The 15,037-nt window shown below is 35.6% G+C and overlaps 1 protein-coding gene across 6 annotated transcripts; it reads left to right on the forward strand.

The window, feature by feature from the left end:
• The first annotated feature begins 626 nt into the window (after nucleotides 1-626).
• On the forward strand, nucleotides 627-6,657 carry LOC104242058 (berberine bridge enzyme-like 21). 6 transcript variants are annotated; one of them, XM_070168345.1, is made up of 5 exons: nucleotides 627-2,419; nucleotides 3,446-3,515; nucleotides 3,588-3,779; nucleotides 4,161-6,058; nucleotides 6,152-6,657. In XM_070168345.1, the coding sequence occupies exon 1, from the start codon at nucleotides 700-702 to the stop codon at nucleotides 2,377-2,379; it is 1,680 nt and encodes a 559-aa protein (XP_070024446.1). In that variant the 5' UTR covers nucleotides 627-699; the 3' UTR covers nucleotides 2,380-2,419; nucleotides 3,446-3,515; nucleotides 3,588-3,779; nucleotides 4,161-6,058; nucleotides 6,152-6,657. The 6 variants fall into 6 exon arrangements, with proteins under 6 accessions (XP_070024446.1, XP_070024447.1, XP_070024448.1 ...); XM_070168346.1 differs by having other exon boundaries at nucleotides 6,314-6,657; XM_070168347.1 differs by having other exon boundaries at nucleotides 4,161-4,826; nucleotides 5,595-6,657.
• The last annotated feature ends 8,380 nt before the right edge of the window (nucleotides 6,658-15,037 follow it).

Genomic DNA, 15,037 nt, shown 5'->3' on the forward strand with positions numbered 1-15,037 from the left:
CTAGTAAATGTTTGCTCATATATTTTATTATTCATTAATTCCTTCAAATCCGTAACTTAAGGATAGGATGGAGTCAGTTATTAGAGGAGGGGCATAATGTTCTTATTGGTTTAAATATCTTTTTTAGGAATTGTTTAAATAAACGAATAAGAATATTTGCTGAAGGTAAGAAGAGATTTCAAGAATAAGGTAGGAGAACTAAAAAAGATCTTTCCTGATTTCATTCTTTTTTATCGCAAGTATACCTTATTTGTATACAACTATTCATTGTGTTTTTTATAGAGCCAGTTTTACCTTTTAATGTGAGATTTTTGTGGTTTCAAATCGTATTTCTCAAGCGAGAAGAAAAATCAAGAGCGTAACAGGAGGCAAAAAATATTTCCTTAGCTAACCGCACAAGTTCAAATTTAGTCATACCACTATATAAGTAGTAGAATACCGAGTTAGAAATAAACAAACAGTGAGAAATGAAAGAGTCGCGTACAATTAAAAAGATTTCAAATCCAAACAAAATTACAATATATTGGAAATCTAATAATTTCTTCATGCAAAGAAGGCGCAATCCAATTGTGTGAATAGAAACTTCAAAAAATGATTCCCTTTTAGGATTATTTATTTTCATCTATCATTTCATCGCTATATAAACCCTTATAAAACCAATGCTCTTTAGGCCTACAACCCAAAAACAACCAAAACCTAATGAAAAAATCTTCTCAATCATCAACCATGTCTTGTTCTTGTCTTCTTTTGCTTTTTCATTTTCTCCTCCTTTTAAAATTCAGTTCCTTATCCCTTGGAGCCTCAGATTCAGTCTATGACTCGTTTGTCAATTGCTTAACAACGAAATCAATTCCCCAATCAGAAATCTCCAAAATCGTCTATTCCCCAAACAATGCCTCCTTTAACCCCATTTTACAAGCCTATGTCAGAAACCGCCGGTTTTTTAATTCCTCCACAACTTCCAAACCGGTTATCATCGTTACCCCTACTGAAGAATCCCATGTTTCCAGCGCTGTTCTTTGCACCAAAGAGACTAATTTACAGTTAAAAATCCGTAGTGGTGGACATGATTATGAGGGAATTTCGTATATTTCTGATGTCCCTTTTATTATGCTTGATATGTTCAATCTACGCTCAATTTCCATAAATGTTAATGATAATACTGCTTGGGTTCAAGCTGGTGCTACATTAGGGGAACTTTACTATAACATTTGGACAAAAAGTAACGTTCTTGGTTTTCCTGCGGGTGTTTGTCCTACTGTTGGTGTTGGTGGGCATCTTAGTGGTGGTGGTTATGGGAATATGCTGAGGAAATTTGGTCTAAGTGTAGATAATGTATTGGATGCTCGACTGGTGGATGTTAATGGTAGAATTTGGGACAGGAAAGCTATGGGCGAAGATCTTTTTTGGGCAATTAAAGGAGGTGGGGGTGCTAGTTTTGGTGTCATTTTAGCCTTTCAAATTCAACTCGTTCAAGTCCCACAAACTGTGACTTATTTCAGAGTTGAAAGGTTTTTAGACCAAAATGCTACCGACGCTGTTCTCCAATGGCAGAATGTTGTTAACAAAATTGACAATGATCTTTTCATCAGACTGCTTGTGCAACCCATCACTGTGAAAAACAAAGAGAAGAAAGTGAAGGGGAAGAAGAAGGCTCAACAAAAGTCGATACGAGTAACGTTCATAGCGTTATTCCTTGGTGATTCTAGTAGATTAATATCACTCGTAAGCAACGAACTCCCAGCTTTAGGATTAACAAAACAAGATTGTTTCGAAATGAGCTGGATTGATTCGGTGCTTCAATGGGCAAATTTCGACAACACAACAAAACCAATTGCCTTGTTGAACAGAACAGGGGATCCATTGAATTTCTTGAAAAGAAAATCGGATTACGTGCAAGAACCAATTCCCAGAGATGGGTTGGAGTCAATTTTCCAAAAGATGATTTCTTTGGGCAAAGCAGGAATAGTTTTCAATCCTTACGGAGGGAGAATGGCTGAAATTGCCGAGGGCGAAACACCATTTCCACACAGAGCAGGGATTCTATTCAAGATTCAGTACTCAGTGAATTGGAACGAAGAAGGAGCAGCTGCAGAAAAAGAGTACCTTACACAGATAGGAGATTTATACAGTTTTATGACCCCATTTGTTTCAAAGAACCCAAGACAAGCCTATTTGAATTACAGGGATCTTGATATTGGTACAAATGATCAAGGACCACATAGTTTGGAAGAAGGAAGGGTATATGGGACCATGTATTTCAAGAACAATTTTGATAGATTGGTGAAAGTGAAATCAGCAGTGGATCCAACGAATTTCTTCAGAAATGAACAGAGTATTCCTACTCAAGGGACAACGAAACCGAGGAAAATGTTCTAGTCTAGCTTCGCCTTTATTTCTTGGTGAATGATTGATCTTGGTGAGCATTATTTTCTAGTTTCTCTCAAGGCTTTAGTAAGTTATATTTTTTTAATGGATCAAACAAGTCCTTATACAAAGAGGACTCACATATTTTATACAGTAATATTTTTTTTGGTCTTTTTATCTTGTTGCCTTTCGCATTTTTGTATTATAGAATCTTTTTCTTCTCGCCTTTTATTTATTTTATCTTTTAGTTTCTTTTTAATTTGAATGCATTGTATAATGTTATACGGACTTACCATAACTTGAAACTATAGAATTAACGCGAAAATGAGAAGAGAGAAAGGTTTCATGTCAAGCGCACACCTGCCGATCAATGATGTCAGATGTGAGTTAAATAATGGAAGATTATAATTCCTTTTAGAGAAAAAAAGAATGTTAAGTACTTTTACTATTAAAAAAAGTGATTTCATGTCATACAAATTAACCCTCCTCGTCCCACAATTGGTGAAGTGTAATAGTTGACACCTTGCACATTGAGTTGAGCTTCAATTTACCCTTTATTGCATATGAAAATCTTGTTAGGGGCTCAAATTCCTCTTATCTTCAAAAATCAATTTAGGTATAAAAGTCAAAGTTTATCGTCTCCTAAGATTTTGGCTTGTAACACACCATTCTTGTGGTATTTGAATAGGAAATTTTAGGTCCTGTAGCTAACTATTGCACCTTATTTATTATAAATCAAAACACTTTAAAATTATTATTGCTTATAGCTATCTTTTATATTTTTGTAGTAAAATGCACATTTTTTATGTATACTATTGTTAAGACGTGAAATACGCCAGTAACGTTTTTTTTTCTTCCTCCTTTAGTTAGCGCACACACACACTCTCTCTCTCTCCCCCTCTCTCGAGAGATTCTCTAATCAAATTCAACAGCGAATTTGTCTCCATGAATCCAACACGATTTTGCGCCTAATAATCGTGGTTCCTCACAAATTGATAAAGTTTTGGGTAGTTGTTTCTTATTTCAATGTCATTCTTCTTTTTCTGTTTACTTTCCTTTTAATTTCCACCATTATTAGGGTTGTCACAAGAAACTTCAAGTTTGGACATTAATGGCTGATTTAAGCACTCCCAAGAGGGTTACACGAGGTATACCCACTAAAGTCCTCAATTTTGATGGGCCATATTTGCGTATCACTCAAGAGGATGCTGTATTTGTAGGTTCTGTAGCAACTATTGAAGCCGAGAGGCGAACCAAACTACCCAATGACCCTATGAAACAAGTTGAAATGTTTCTAATGTTTCGATACACAACATAAACGTGGAAATAGACGAAAAATTAGCACTATTGCATCCGGCAGCAAGGGAAAAGAGGTCGCTAAAGGAAGTAGCTCGAAAACACGGAAAGAGAAGGTGATATTTTTTTTTTCGCATACATGTATATTGTGTATTTCATAATCTGTCTTTTTTAGATATACAGAAACTCAATTTTTTAATTCTTTTTATACATTATACATTTGGCGATATCTGGGTAGTTATCTTTTATATGTATTTGTATTTGGAAAATAACTATTTTGAATACACTAACAATACTGTATCAATATTTTCATGATTCAGGCTTGTTTCTTATCTTTAATGTATTTTCAAAAACTATGAAAATAATGTATTCAAAATATTTATCTGTATGTGAAGTCAGAAACCACCTATTTTGAATACACTGAAAGTACTGTAACCACCTTGTTGTATTTATCTACATTTCAAACATGTATTTACTTTTGTGGTGTTTATATGCAGGAAATAAAATTCTTTGTTAAACAACCTCCTACTTCATCACCGCAAATATGTTCCTACACTAACACTGACATAATTTCTTACCTCAAAGAAAAGCTTAGTGCACAACAATATGAACTCTTTGGTCAAACATGTTTTGGTATATTCCTCGGTATAAAGCATTGTGAGGTCTAAGTACAATTGTTCAGGTGCTTCATGGTGTGAGAGTTGGAAAATGTTCTCTTGACGCATTTATCATACATGTAAATGGTACAACATTGTGCTTTTCACTCAGGGAGTTTGCGGTAATTATCAGACTAAATTGTGTTGGTGATGGAGAAGATTTTATGTTTAATACAAAGAAGCCTAATAGGCTTGTAGAGACGTGCTTTGACGGAGAAAAAAATGTGAAGAAGTCTGCTTTAATTGCTTTATTGACAAGAATTGGGACTTTGATAACGATGATGATGCTGTGAAAATAGTACTGTTGAATTTCATACATACATTCATATTCTCCAATGAAAAGAATTGCACAACCATTCCAAGGCAACATTTTGACTTGGTCGAGAGAGTGAGATATTGTGATTACCCATTGGGTAAGGAGGCATTCACTGCCCTTGTTAGATCTATTAGCCGGAAGATAGATTCCCAGAAGAAGTATTACATGATTTTTGGCATGCCTCTTGCTATGTAAGTATGGTTCTACTAGTATTGTTCAAAAGTTGACCCCAAAATCTTAATCCGAATTAATAACCATATTCCCAGAATACTCAATTGAAACTCCACTAACAACCAGTCTCTTTTTGCTTATTTGATAAACGGCATGTTCAACGACGAGGAAAACCTGGTAATTTGTTCTTTTTGACTTGACTGATATTACAAACAGCATATGTTAATTTAATTAAATACATTGTTATACATCATTATAAATACATTTGAATACAATATACAGTTATATACATGACTACATATATACATAAATATAGCAACATACATAATACAGTTTCAATTCTAGTTACATATAACTTTACATTTTGACTCATACATACATGATTATTTTCTATTTTCCAGTTATATAGACATGATTATATACAACAATAACAACAATGACATACCTAGTAATATCTCATACTGTGGGGTTTGGGGAGGGTAGTGTGTGCACAGACCTTACCCCTACCTTGTGACGATAGAGAGGCTATTTCCAATAGACCCTTGACTCAGGAAAGTATAAGCACCATATTAATGAAAATATAAACAAGATGAGACAGTACCAAAAAGCCATATAAAAGCAGAATAAAAATAATAAGACAGTAAGATGATCAATAATGAAAGAAATACACCAAAATACATAATACAGTTTCATATACACATACATATAGTTTTACATTTTGACTAATACATTCATGATTATTGTCTATTTTCCATACATCTTAGCATTGAATGTATTAGTGTTTTCAGATAAAATACAAAAATATTCAACCGACTGCTAGGAAGCTTACAGTTATTTATATGCCTCCGGATGACGCTGTTGTAAAGCAAACTCCTCTTCATACAAACCACAATAAGGAGGATTCTGATGAATTTAGTCCAACACCCCCTCTTCAGCCAAAGAAAGAAACATGATACAAACACTGGTCCTATCATCATCACTACCTCATAAGAAACGCAAACAGTAGCTAATTGATCCTCCACCTGCAAAGAGTCCAATACCAAATGTTGTTGCAAATCCTCATGCCAAGAATCCTCCTCCTGCTAAGAATGGAATCAAGGAACATGTAGTTCATACTAAGAAGCCAATTTCGCCAATGGCATTACAACAGGTGGGAAAAAAAGACACCACTCACCGCAACGACGTACCAATTAATATCAAATCTGATGATTTGTCTGTCTTGAGAGAGGATCTAAACTCATTCAAGAAGTTTGTAAGTATTATTATTACATATTCACCTTTATAGTATATGTCTGCAATTTCTTCTATTTGCTAACAAATTTGTAATTGGTGGTTTAAATATTAGGTCGAGGGCAAGTTCACGTCTCTACGGACATTGATGAATGAAAAATTCGAAAAGCTTTTTGAAGATACTAAATCTAATCAAAATGCAGAAAAAGTATATAAAAGAATCAATAGAATTAAAATACAACTACATATAATTTTTATTTATTTTGTTTACTTAAAGGGTTCTGGTGGTGAAGCACCTGCTGGAAGACATGATGGTTGCATTCAAAGGTCACCCGAGGACAACATGGGTGACCATTTTGGTATTCAAATACAACCTAATATATGTGCCGAGGAGACTTCTGAGGTTATATCATTTTTTTTAGTTTTATTCATATATGTAGTGTAATGAGCTATGATAATCATGCTTCTGTATGTCAGTGATTGAAAAAGTAAATATTGTATCAGCTGTATTCGTAATGCCACATTTGTATTCATGTATTCATAATGCCCTAATTTATGTATTGTATCAGTTGTACTGAAGTATTCATGTTTTGTATTCATGTACTGTATCAGTTGTATTCATGTATTGTACTCATTTTTTTCCTTCCATGAATTGTATATATTGTATTAATTAATTCATGTTAATAAAAATGTCAATTTTGTACTAACTGTATTCATATATATCTTTATTTATAGTAAAGTAGTAAGCATGTCCTTCTGTATGTATTTTCATTTAGCTATTATATTTACTGAGTAAATGTTGAATGTATTTTATTTATCAGCTCATGATTTATCTTTTGTATGTATAAAGTTGCAATAACCCAATCAGTCATTTTGAGAATTTACATTATGTTCTGCTATTTGAAGTCTTGAGTAGCTTCATATGATGTATTATTACTTATGTGAATTGTTAGTATTGGTTTTCAGGTGATTCGGAATTTATTTTGAAGAATGAATCTCATGTTAGAAGCTTTAAATTAGAAGAGTTTGCCAAGTCTGACTTTTGCGTATTTGAGCCCATATCGGAGTTTTGATGGTTCTGTTAAGTCCATACGGTGATTTTGGACTTAGGCGTAGAGCTGGATTTGCATTTGGATGTTCTTAGAAGGTTTCAGCACTATTTGGCGAAAGATGGTAATTTAAAGCTTTAGAAAGTTCATAGCTTTGACCGAGAGTTGAATTTGATGTTATCGGGTTCAGATTGCTATTCCGGGAGTTGGAATAGGTTCAATATATCATTTGGAACTTGTATGCAAAATTTGGATTCATTCCGGATTGGTTAGGCTTGAATCGGACACTTGATTCGATGTCTGAAGTTTATGAACTTAAGAGATTGATCTTGATCGATGATTCATGGTTTTTATGTTATTATGTGTGATTTGAGGCCTCGAGTAGGTCCGTAATATATTTTGGGACTTGTTGGTATGTTCGGACGGGGTCCCTAGGGGCTCGGGTGAGCTTCAGGGGGGTTGCGGACCATTTCTAGGCCCTTTTCTAGTTGCTGGTTTTTGGCTACAGGGGTGTACATCGCGGTTGCAGAGCATTGGTCGCGATCGTGAAGAGTAAAATGGAAATAATTTGACCTTTGAATTGCGTTCGCGAAGAAGAAATTCTGATGTCACTGAGCTGACTTTGTAAGCTTATATCTTGCAATCTATAAGAAATTTGGAGATGCTCCAAAAATAAAATTTGTAGCACTTTATGTCTAGTATTCAAAAAGTCAAACCATTTGTCATTTGGAGTTTTATATAAAACATTATGGCCATTATACTAGAGGCTATCTGGAAGAGTTGGGCAAGCTTGTTGGAATTTGTTCATCGCGATCACGGGGATATGGCCGCGATCGCGAAGGGTAAAAACTGAGGAATATTTTTGAATCACGATCGCAAGGTTGGAGACCATGATCACGAAAAAGGACCACTAGCAGTGCATTAAAACTTCCAATTTCGAGAGCTTAAGTTCATTTTCTCCATTTTTTGAGTTCTTGGAGCACAAGTAAGGCAATTTGAGGAGCTAAACACTCAAATCTTCAGGTTAAGTAATTTTATCTTTATTTTGATTATATTTTTATTTTTCCATGGATTATTACACCTATATCAAGGATTTGAGGAGGAGAAATTGGGAGTTTTTGTCTAAATTTTCTTAAATGAATAATTAAATTTGAACATCGATTCAGAGTTGGATTTTAGTGAAATTAGAATGGTTGGACTCGCAATTGAATGTGTTGTCGGATTTTATGAGTTTTGTCAAGTTCTAAGGTGCGAGCTCGGGGTTGACTTTTTGGTTGACTTTGAGCTTTTGATTAAAAATTCGGCCTTTATCGTTTGGGTTTGTTTCCTTTGGCATTATTTGATGATTTTTAGTTGATTTTACTAGTTTCGAGCCGTTTGGAGGTTGACTTATGTGGAATAGCATTTCTAGAGTATTGTTTGGCTTGCTCGGTGTTTGTTTTGGCTTGTTTGAGGTAAGTATCTTATCAAAACTTGATTGGGGCACTAGTTGCCTTAATTAATTGTGATATCTACGCTCTATGGGTGCGCATATGTGTGGGGTTGAGCCCATGTGTGAGCACCGAGGTATTAAACCATGCTCGGGGTAGTGCTTAGACTATGATATGCCTAGAGTTGACTGTTAAGCTTTATGCTAATATGTTTCTCATATTTATATCATTGTTGTGAACTATTTGAGCTATGTTTGGGATAACAAAGAGACTAATTCCCTAAATAAACTTGGTAATTTCTATTTGTGTGATAAAATTGCCAATTTGAGCTATGATAGCACACTTTGTGCATGCCTACACTTTAGCATATTATTATACTAGTTCAGAAGCGTGAAATCTGATAATTATTCATCATATACATGTGTTCTTGTTTACTTGCTTCTATATGATATGATTTGAATTGGATGCATGTGACCATGCCGGGCGAATTATGTTGTTATGCTTGTAACCATACCGGGCAGATTGTATTGTTATACCTGTGACCACAATGTGCGGATTGTGTTGATATGCATGTGATCACGTCTAGTGGATTGTGTTGATATTACTGTGACTATGCCGGGAGGATTGTGTTAATATACCTGTGACCATATCGAGCGAATTGTGATATAGCATGTGACCACGTCAGGCGGATCCATCACATTAAGCCTGTGACCACGTCGGGTGGATTATGATATTGAGCTTGTGACCACCATGATAGTAGCACGTTGAATTGGCGGTGCTTGCGTATGGATGAGGATCCATCCCCCTAGGGTCACCCTTTCATGTTTCTCTCTTGATGGTGTACACGCCGATTATGAGAAACCGATGGTTTTCTAGTTGATGTGAGCTCTGGGAGAGCTGGTCACTATTATTTGATCGAGTTGCATGGCGCAACAAGCCTTATTGGCTTATTGTTTTTTGGATGGGGTTGTGATGGTAGGCTATAATCTCATGTTTTAGTTGCTTATTGTACTTTAATTGAGTTTGAGCTTTAATCGCTACTGTTTTGCACTAATTGTGTGTTTTATGCCTTGTAAGAGTGATTCCGAGCTGTGTAGATGTTATGGGTTGAATTCGAGTGATTTGGAGATTTGAAGTCAGAGTAAAAGCTCAAGGATTAAGTCGGGATCGTATTAGGGGGTCGAAAAACACACCCGAATATCAAAAAGTCAAGAAAAAGCTGGACTCAGAGAATTTTCCACAACCGCGGTGCGTGAGGCACCACGACTGTCCAATTCTGATGCTTTTCAATTTTGTAAGCTCCTTGATAAACTCCACAAGTACCCCGCGTGGCGCGTCATCCTATGTGGCACGCCTGTGTATTTTTACAAGGTATTTTCTCTATTTTGCGTATGAGAAGGTGGTTTCGTCCGGGCCCGACCTTACTAGGTATAAATACATGTAAAAATATTATTTTTGGGACTTTTGACACATCTAAGACCTGTTGATACCCAATTTTTCCTTATATATTTTTCAATATGCAAAATACCTTCAAAATAGCGCACACACACACACACACACATAAGCATGTCCAAATGTTTTATTATTTTTTCCTAATTTTTAAAGGTTTTTAAATCAATTTATTTTCCCTTTTTATCCATAAAAACCCCAATAATTATTTTCAAAATTATTATTTCGGTAATTCATTTGTTGGACTTTTATATTTATGCTAAAATATATCTAAGGTAATTTTTTGCATATTTTTACAAATTTATTTAGTATTTTTTAAACTAAATTGCATATAATTCCAATATTAGCCTCTTTTAAGATTTAATTGCGTTTATGTTCATAAAAATTAAGTCCTATATTTTTAAATTGATAATTATATGTTATAAATCATTTTAGTGCTTTCAATTCGTTTTCAGAAATTAATTTACTATTTTTATAATTTTAAAAGGGGAAAATTGGCTATTTAAATAATAGCCCTATTGCATTTCAATTGTAGCCTAAATATGACCCCAATTTAAACCAAATTTTCTGGCCGAATTTCAATTAAACCTGACCCCAACCCAATTAAACCGACCCAAACCCGGATTCCCCACCTACCCTTTTAAATCTAGGCCGTTGATCATTTAGATCAACGGCCACCGTTCCCCTTACCTTTTTAAACCTTAAACGACCCATTAGCCTACCTTATTCTTCACCAAACGCCGCCCTTAAATTCCCTTTCCCTCTCAATTCTCTCTGAAACCCTCATGAACCCTAGCCGCCGTCATCTAATCCCATCCTAATCCACCCTAACCCATGTTTAATCCATGGCCTCCCATGGCCATTGGTGATGTGTAGTGGCCTCCTATGGCTCCTAGGTGTTTGTTTCTGTGATTTCATGGCCAGACCTTGGGGGAATCTGGTCCAGTCCTTGCTCGACTTCTGTTCATGGCCTTTCTCCGGTCATCCATGACCTTTCTCGAGCCAACCATGGTCGTTCGAGTCAGATCCTTGACTCTCCTGGTTAGATCGGTAACTTTTAAGGTCTTTCTCACCTTTTCTGGGTCTTTTGAAACCCTAATCTTTAAGATCTTTTGGTTTTCTTTCAGATCTGCCATAGATCTGTGCTTACTATGAATTTCTTAAATGTTTTCTCGAAGGTTCTTCAACTTTTCTTTTAAAATGACTCTTCATTTTTTTCGACAATTAGGGTTTTCCTTTAAGTTATTCCAAAAAATCTCTTCTCTGATTTTAATGTGTTTGTAATTTTGCTATGTTTTGCTCATGTTGTTCTTTTATCTGAATCAGCAAGTTGAAAACCTTAATTCCTTTTTGATCTCATTCGAGTTCTGAAACTGTTTGCTTAAATACGTGCTTGTTCGATTAAGTTCTCCATTCTTGCTTGACTTATCTGATTCCGAGTTTTACCATCTTTTTAAACTCGATTATTGTGGAAAACTCTAGGTCTTTTGGTCTGAAATTGCTTGTTTTAATGTATACGTGACTCGATTAAAAGTTCCTTGTTTCAAACTCTCTTTTCTTTATGTGACTTATCTGATTCTAAGTTTTACTATCTTTTAACTCGACTATTGGTGAAACCCTAATTTCTTAAAAGATTTTCCTCACTTGATACTGTGAGACCTTTATTTGGTTTCAGATTCTCTTTACCTGTTGCTACATTTTCTTCATTGTTGATTCTATGTGATTACTTGAAATACTTGACTACTGTGCTTCGAATATCTTTCTTACTACTGAATCCTAGCTTATTTCTCCTACTATTGTATGTTGTTTCTTTTGCCAATGTGCTTGGCCTCGCATGTCTGATGCTTCTGTTCACTCTATTTATATACTAAAGTGCAGAATCGTGTCTCTTCCTTGATTGATCTTGATCTGGTGACTGATTGCAAAAGCTTTTCTTTTGTGACCCCTAATTTCACTCGCCTATTTAAAATTAGTTGGTTCCTTTCCCTTTACTGTGATATTTTACCTTGCTGAATATTTTCCAAAATAAGCATATCTTTGTACTTAGACTTGATTGTTTACTTCATGCTTTTACTGCCCATTTTATGGCAATAATCAATCTGCCCCCAAACTGATTTTCTTTCCTTAATTAGACCTGCTGCTACCCGTTAAACAGTGATTCCTTAATTAAATGGAATCATTTGTGGTAATTGATTCTGACTTGTGATTGTTTCCATGTTTGTGTTAAGACTTTATTTATTACCTTATTCTTCACCTGTTTTCAAATCTATAAATACCCACCCTCTCTTCTTTCAAACACACAAACCATCTGAGTTCTGAACACAGACTTCACTCAAAACTCTCTCTTTTCTTTACTACTACTTATGCTACTACTTTGTCTAGCCGGCTGAAAGCCAAGGCTAGGCTATGAAAATTTGCTTACTTTTTCTTTCTGCACTTTGCTTCTTACTGGTATGTCCTAGTTAATCTTCAACCATCAATAACAACATGTTTCTTTAGCTATTTTAGTTTCCTTCACTCTTGCCTGCTTCTGCTTATGTTTATGCAATCAAATTACATTACTAAGCATGCTGTAATCTGCTCCCTCCCCTTCTAAGTTAATGTTTTTCCTTATGTATGTACTCTGTCAGTCCCTTGTTATGTGATTTGCTGACTTATGAATCCCAAACCCCTATATCCCCCTATGTGTTTGTGTTCTCTAGCTGGTTTGTGGGCATGCCAACATCATCTACTGCTGTGTATGCCCTAACTTGACCCTTCCTAGGGTCATATGTTTCATGCAATTTATTCCTAAAGCCCCTGACCCCTTTATGCAATTACTGATTCTGTGTAGTTTATGTTTTACTACTACTGTTTTCAAATCACCCTTACCCTTTACTATTATCAACCCAGTTTTAATAAATCTCTGTTTCTGCACTTCCACTATACTCTTAGAACCTAGGTTCTGCCCCTCTTGTGTGAGCCTTACCTTGGGACCCTTGAGCTCCCTCTGAACTTGGACACATACAGACTGGCCCTTCCACATTGCACTCATCTCTATCTGGTTATGCAAACCTGGGTGTAAGCACTGCCCGCGGTACCTTGAGACCCTTAGGGAACTTTGACACGCCCAGGTCTGAGAAAGGCTTTGGAACAAGTGGCATTTGAGGTGGTTTATCCCGTAACTCAAAGAGGAAGTCAGAATCAGGTTTCCTATGGTTGTAACTTCCTATGTTACACTTTTTTGATGTAATTTAGTATTTGGTCTGTAATGATTTGTAATAAATATTGGGGCTAGCTAGTGAAGAGGGTTGGGGTAATTATGCATGTTTTAGCTATTAGGCGGGTAGATAACATGCCTATAGGATTTGTTTAATAAATTCTGCATGTTTCACTTCCACACTTAGATACCATGCTTATATGATCTAAATGGCTATAATCAAACATCATGTCTATGAGATTAAAATCAGTATTTTTATAGAAATCATGCCTATACGAATTTCGCTTTAATCGAATAAATCCTGCCTACTTCATTGCATGTTCAATTAGATACCATGCATATAGGATCAAAATCAGCTTTTAATACGTAGATACCATGTCTATAGGAATTAAAATCAGTAATAATAGAGAGCATGTCTATAGGATTTGAGACCATTTTAGTTTAATTAAAATCAGTTCGACTCGTACTGAGTCAGTTTAAACAACCTACTCCTTTTATTAATACGGTTTAGATATCATGCCTATAGGATCCAAATCGCATGTTTAAAATTAACCACTACTTTACTGTATTTCTAATCAGTAATAAACATCGTGCTTATAGGACATCACCAATAGGCAAGCCTTAGGTAATAACGATAAAACTTGATTCGCCTTTGTTTAATTAGCAAATGCTACAACCAGCAAGCAGGCCTGATTCCGGCTTCTTATCTAAGTTATGTAATAAATTGGTCTGCTTCAACAATTGAACACCCCTTCCTTAGTACTTTAAATTCTGATCCTAACTATGTTTAAGTCATGCTATTTATGTGCATTGTCGGTGGATGTATATATGAGCCTCTTATTTATTTATATGTTTTCCCCCTAATATGCAGTCCTACGTGTTTTGCATGTTGCCTTAGTCTTTTTACCTTTAAAAACACAAGAGTCAGCCTAAAATCCTCCCTCTTATAGGAATAGTAGTCCTAAATTTCTCCGGAACTGATAGGAATGGGATGGGTAATAGCATGCAATAGAGGTCGAGACCAATCCGCGCTTTAATACATTAACGGGTTAGGAAGGGTAGATATGGTTATGATGACTGGGGCGCTAATACCACGTGTATCCCCTCTTCTGAGGAGTGTCATACCGGGTATCACATTGATGTGATCCATATTATAAATAAACCTAGGACCCCCCTTTTTTATATTCTCAAGTATTTGTAGAATTATAACTCATTTTTTCAAAATTCGCCTTTTAATTGTTTTTCAAACTCTTATGTGTTCAAACTCAAATCCCCTACTACTTGAGCCGATACTTGTCTATCTGCTAATTGTACAAAATTGTCACGACCCAATTCCCGAACCCGGTCGTGAAGACAAGGCCAGCCATACCAAAACAGAACACCTCTTTTAAATAGATAAATATCAAAAATAGTTCTAAAGCATGATATAATATCCATAATTTGCTGAATTAACGATAACAACAGTAAAAGTCATCCCGACACAGCCCAAACTGGGGTGTCACAAGTCATGAGCAACTAAGAGAAATCCTGATACAGTCTACTAATCACTAAACCTGATACAATAGTTCCAAGAACATGAAAATTATAAGATAAGGGAGGCACGAGGGCTGCGAACGCTAACAGCTACCTGGTGATCTCCAAAACACTACCTGGGCGGGAAGATCATCACTTAGGAGCGGACTCTGCGATGCCTGAATCTGCACACACGGTGCAGGGAGTAATGTGAGTACTCCGACCCAGTGAGTAATAATTATAAATAATGGCTGAAAGCATGAAAACACGTAAAGGCACAAAACAATTCTATATCAAAGCAGTAAAAATCACGTAAAACAGTAAATCAATGAAGAAGTTAAGTGAAATCTCTTTAAATCGGG

Source organism: Nicotiana sylvestris, chromosome 2 (assembly GCF_000393655.2).
Source record: "Nicotiana sylvestris chromosome 2, ASM39365v2, whole genome shotgun sequence".
Lineage (NCBI taxonomy): Eukaryota > Viridiplantae > Streptophyta > Magnoliopsida > Solanales > Solanaceae > Nicotiana > Nicotiana sylvestris.

Coding starts and splice junctions, on each gene's coding strand:
- LOC104242058 (XM_009797035.2), top strand. CDS start 700: ATGAAAAAATCTTCTCAATCATCAACCATGTCTTGTTCTTGTCTTCTT.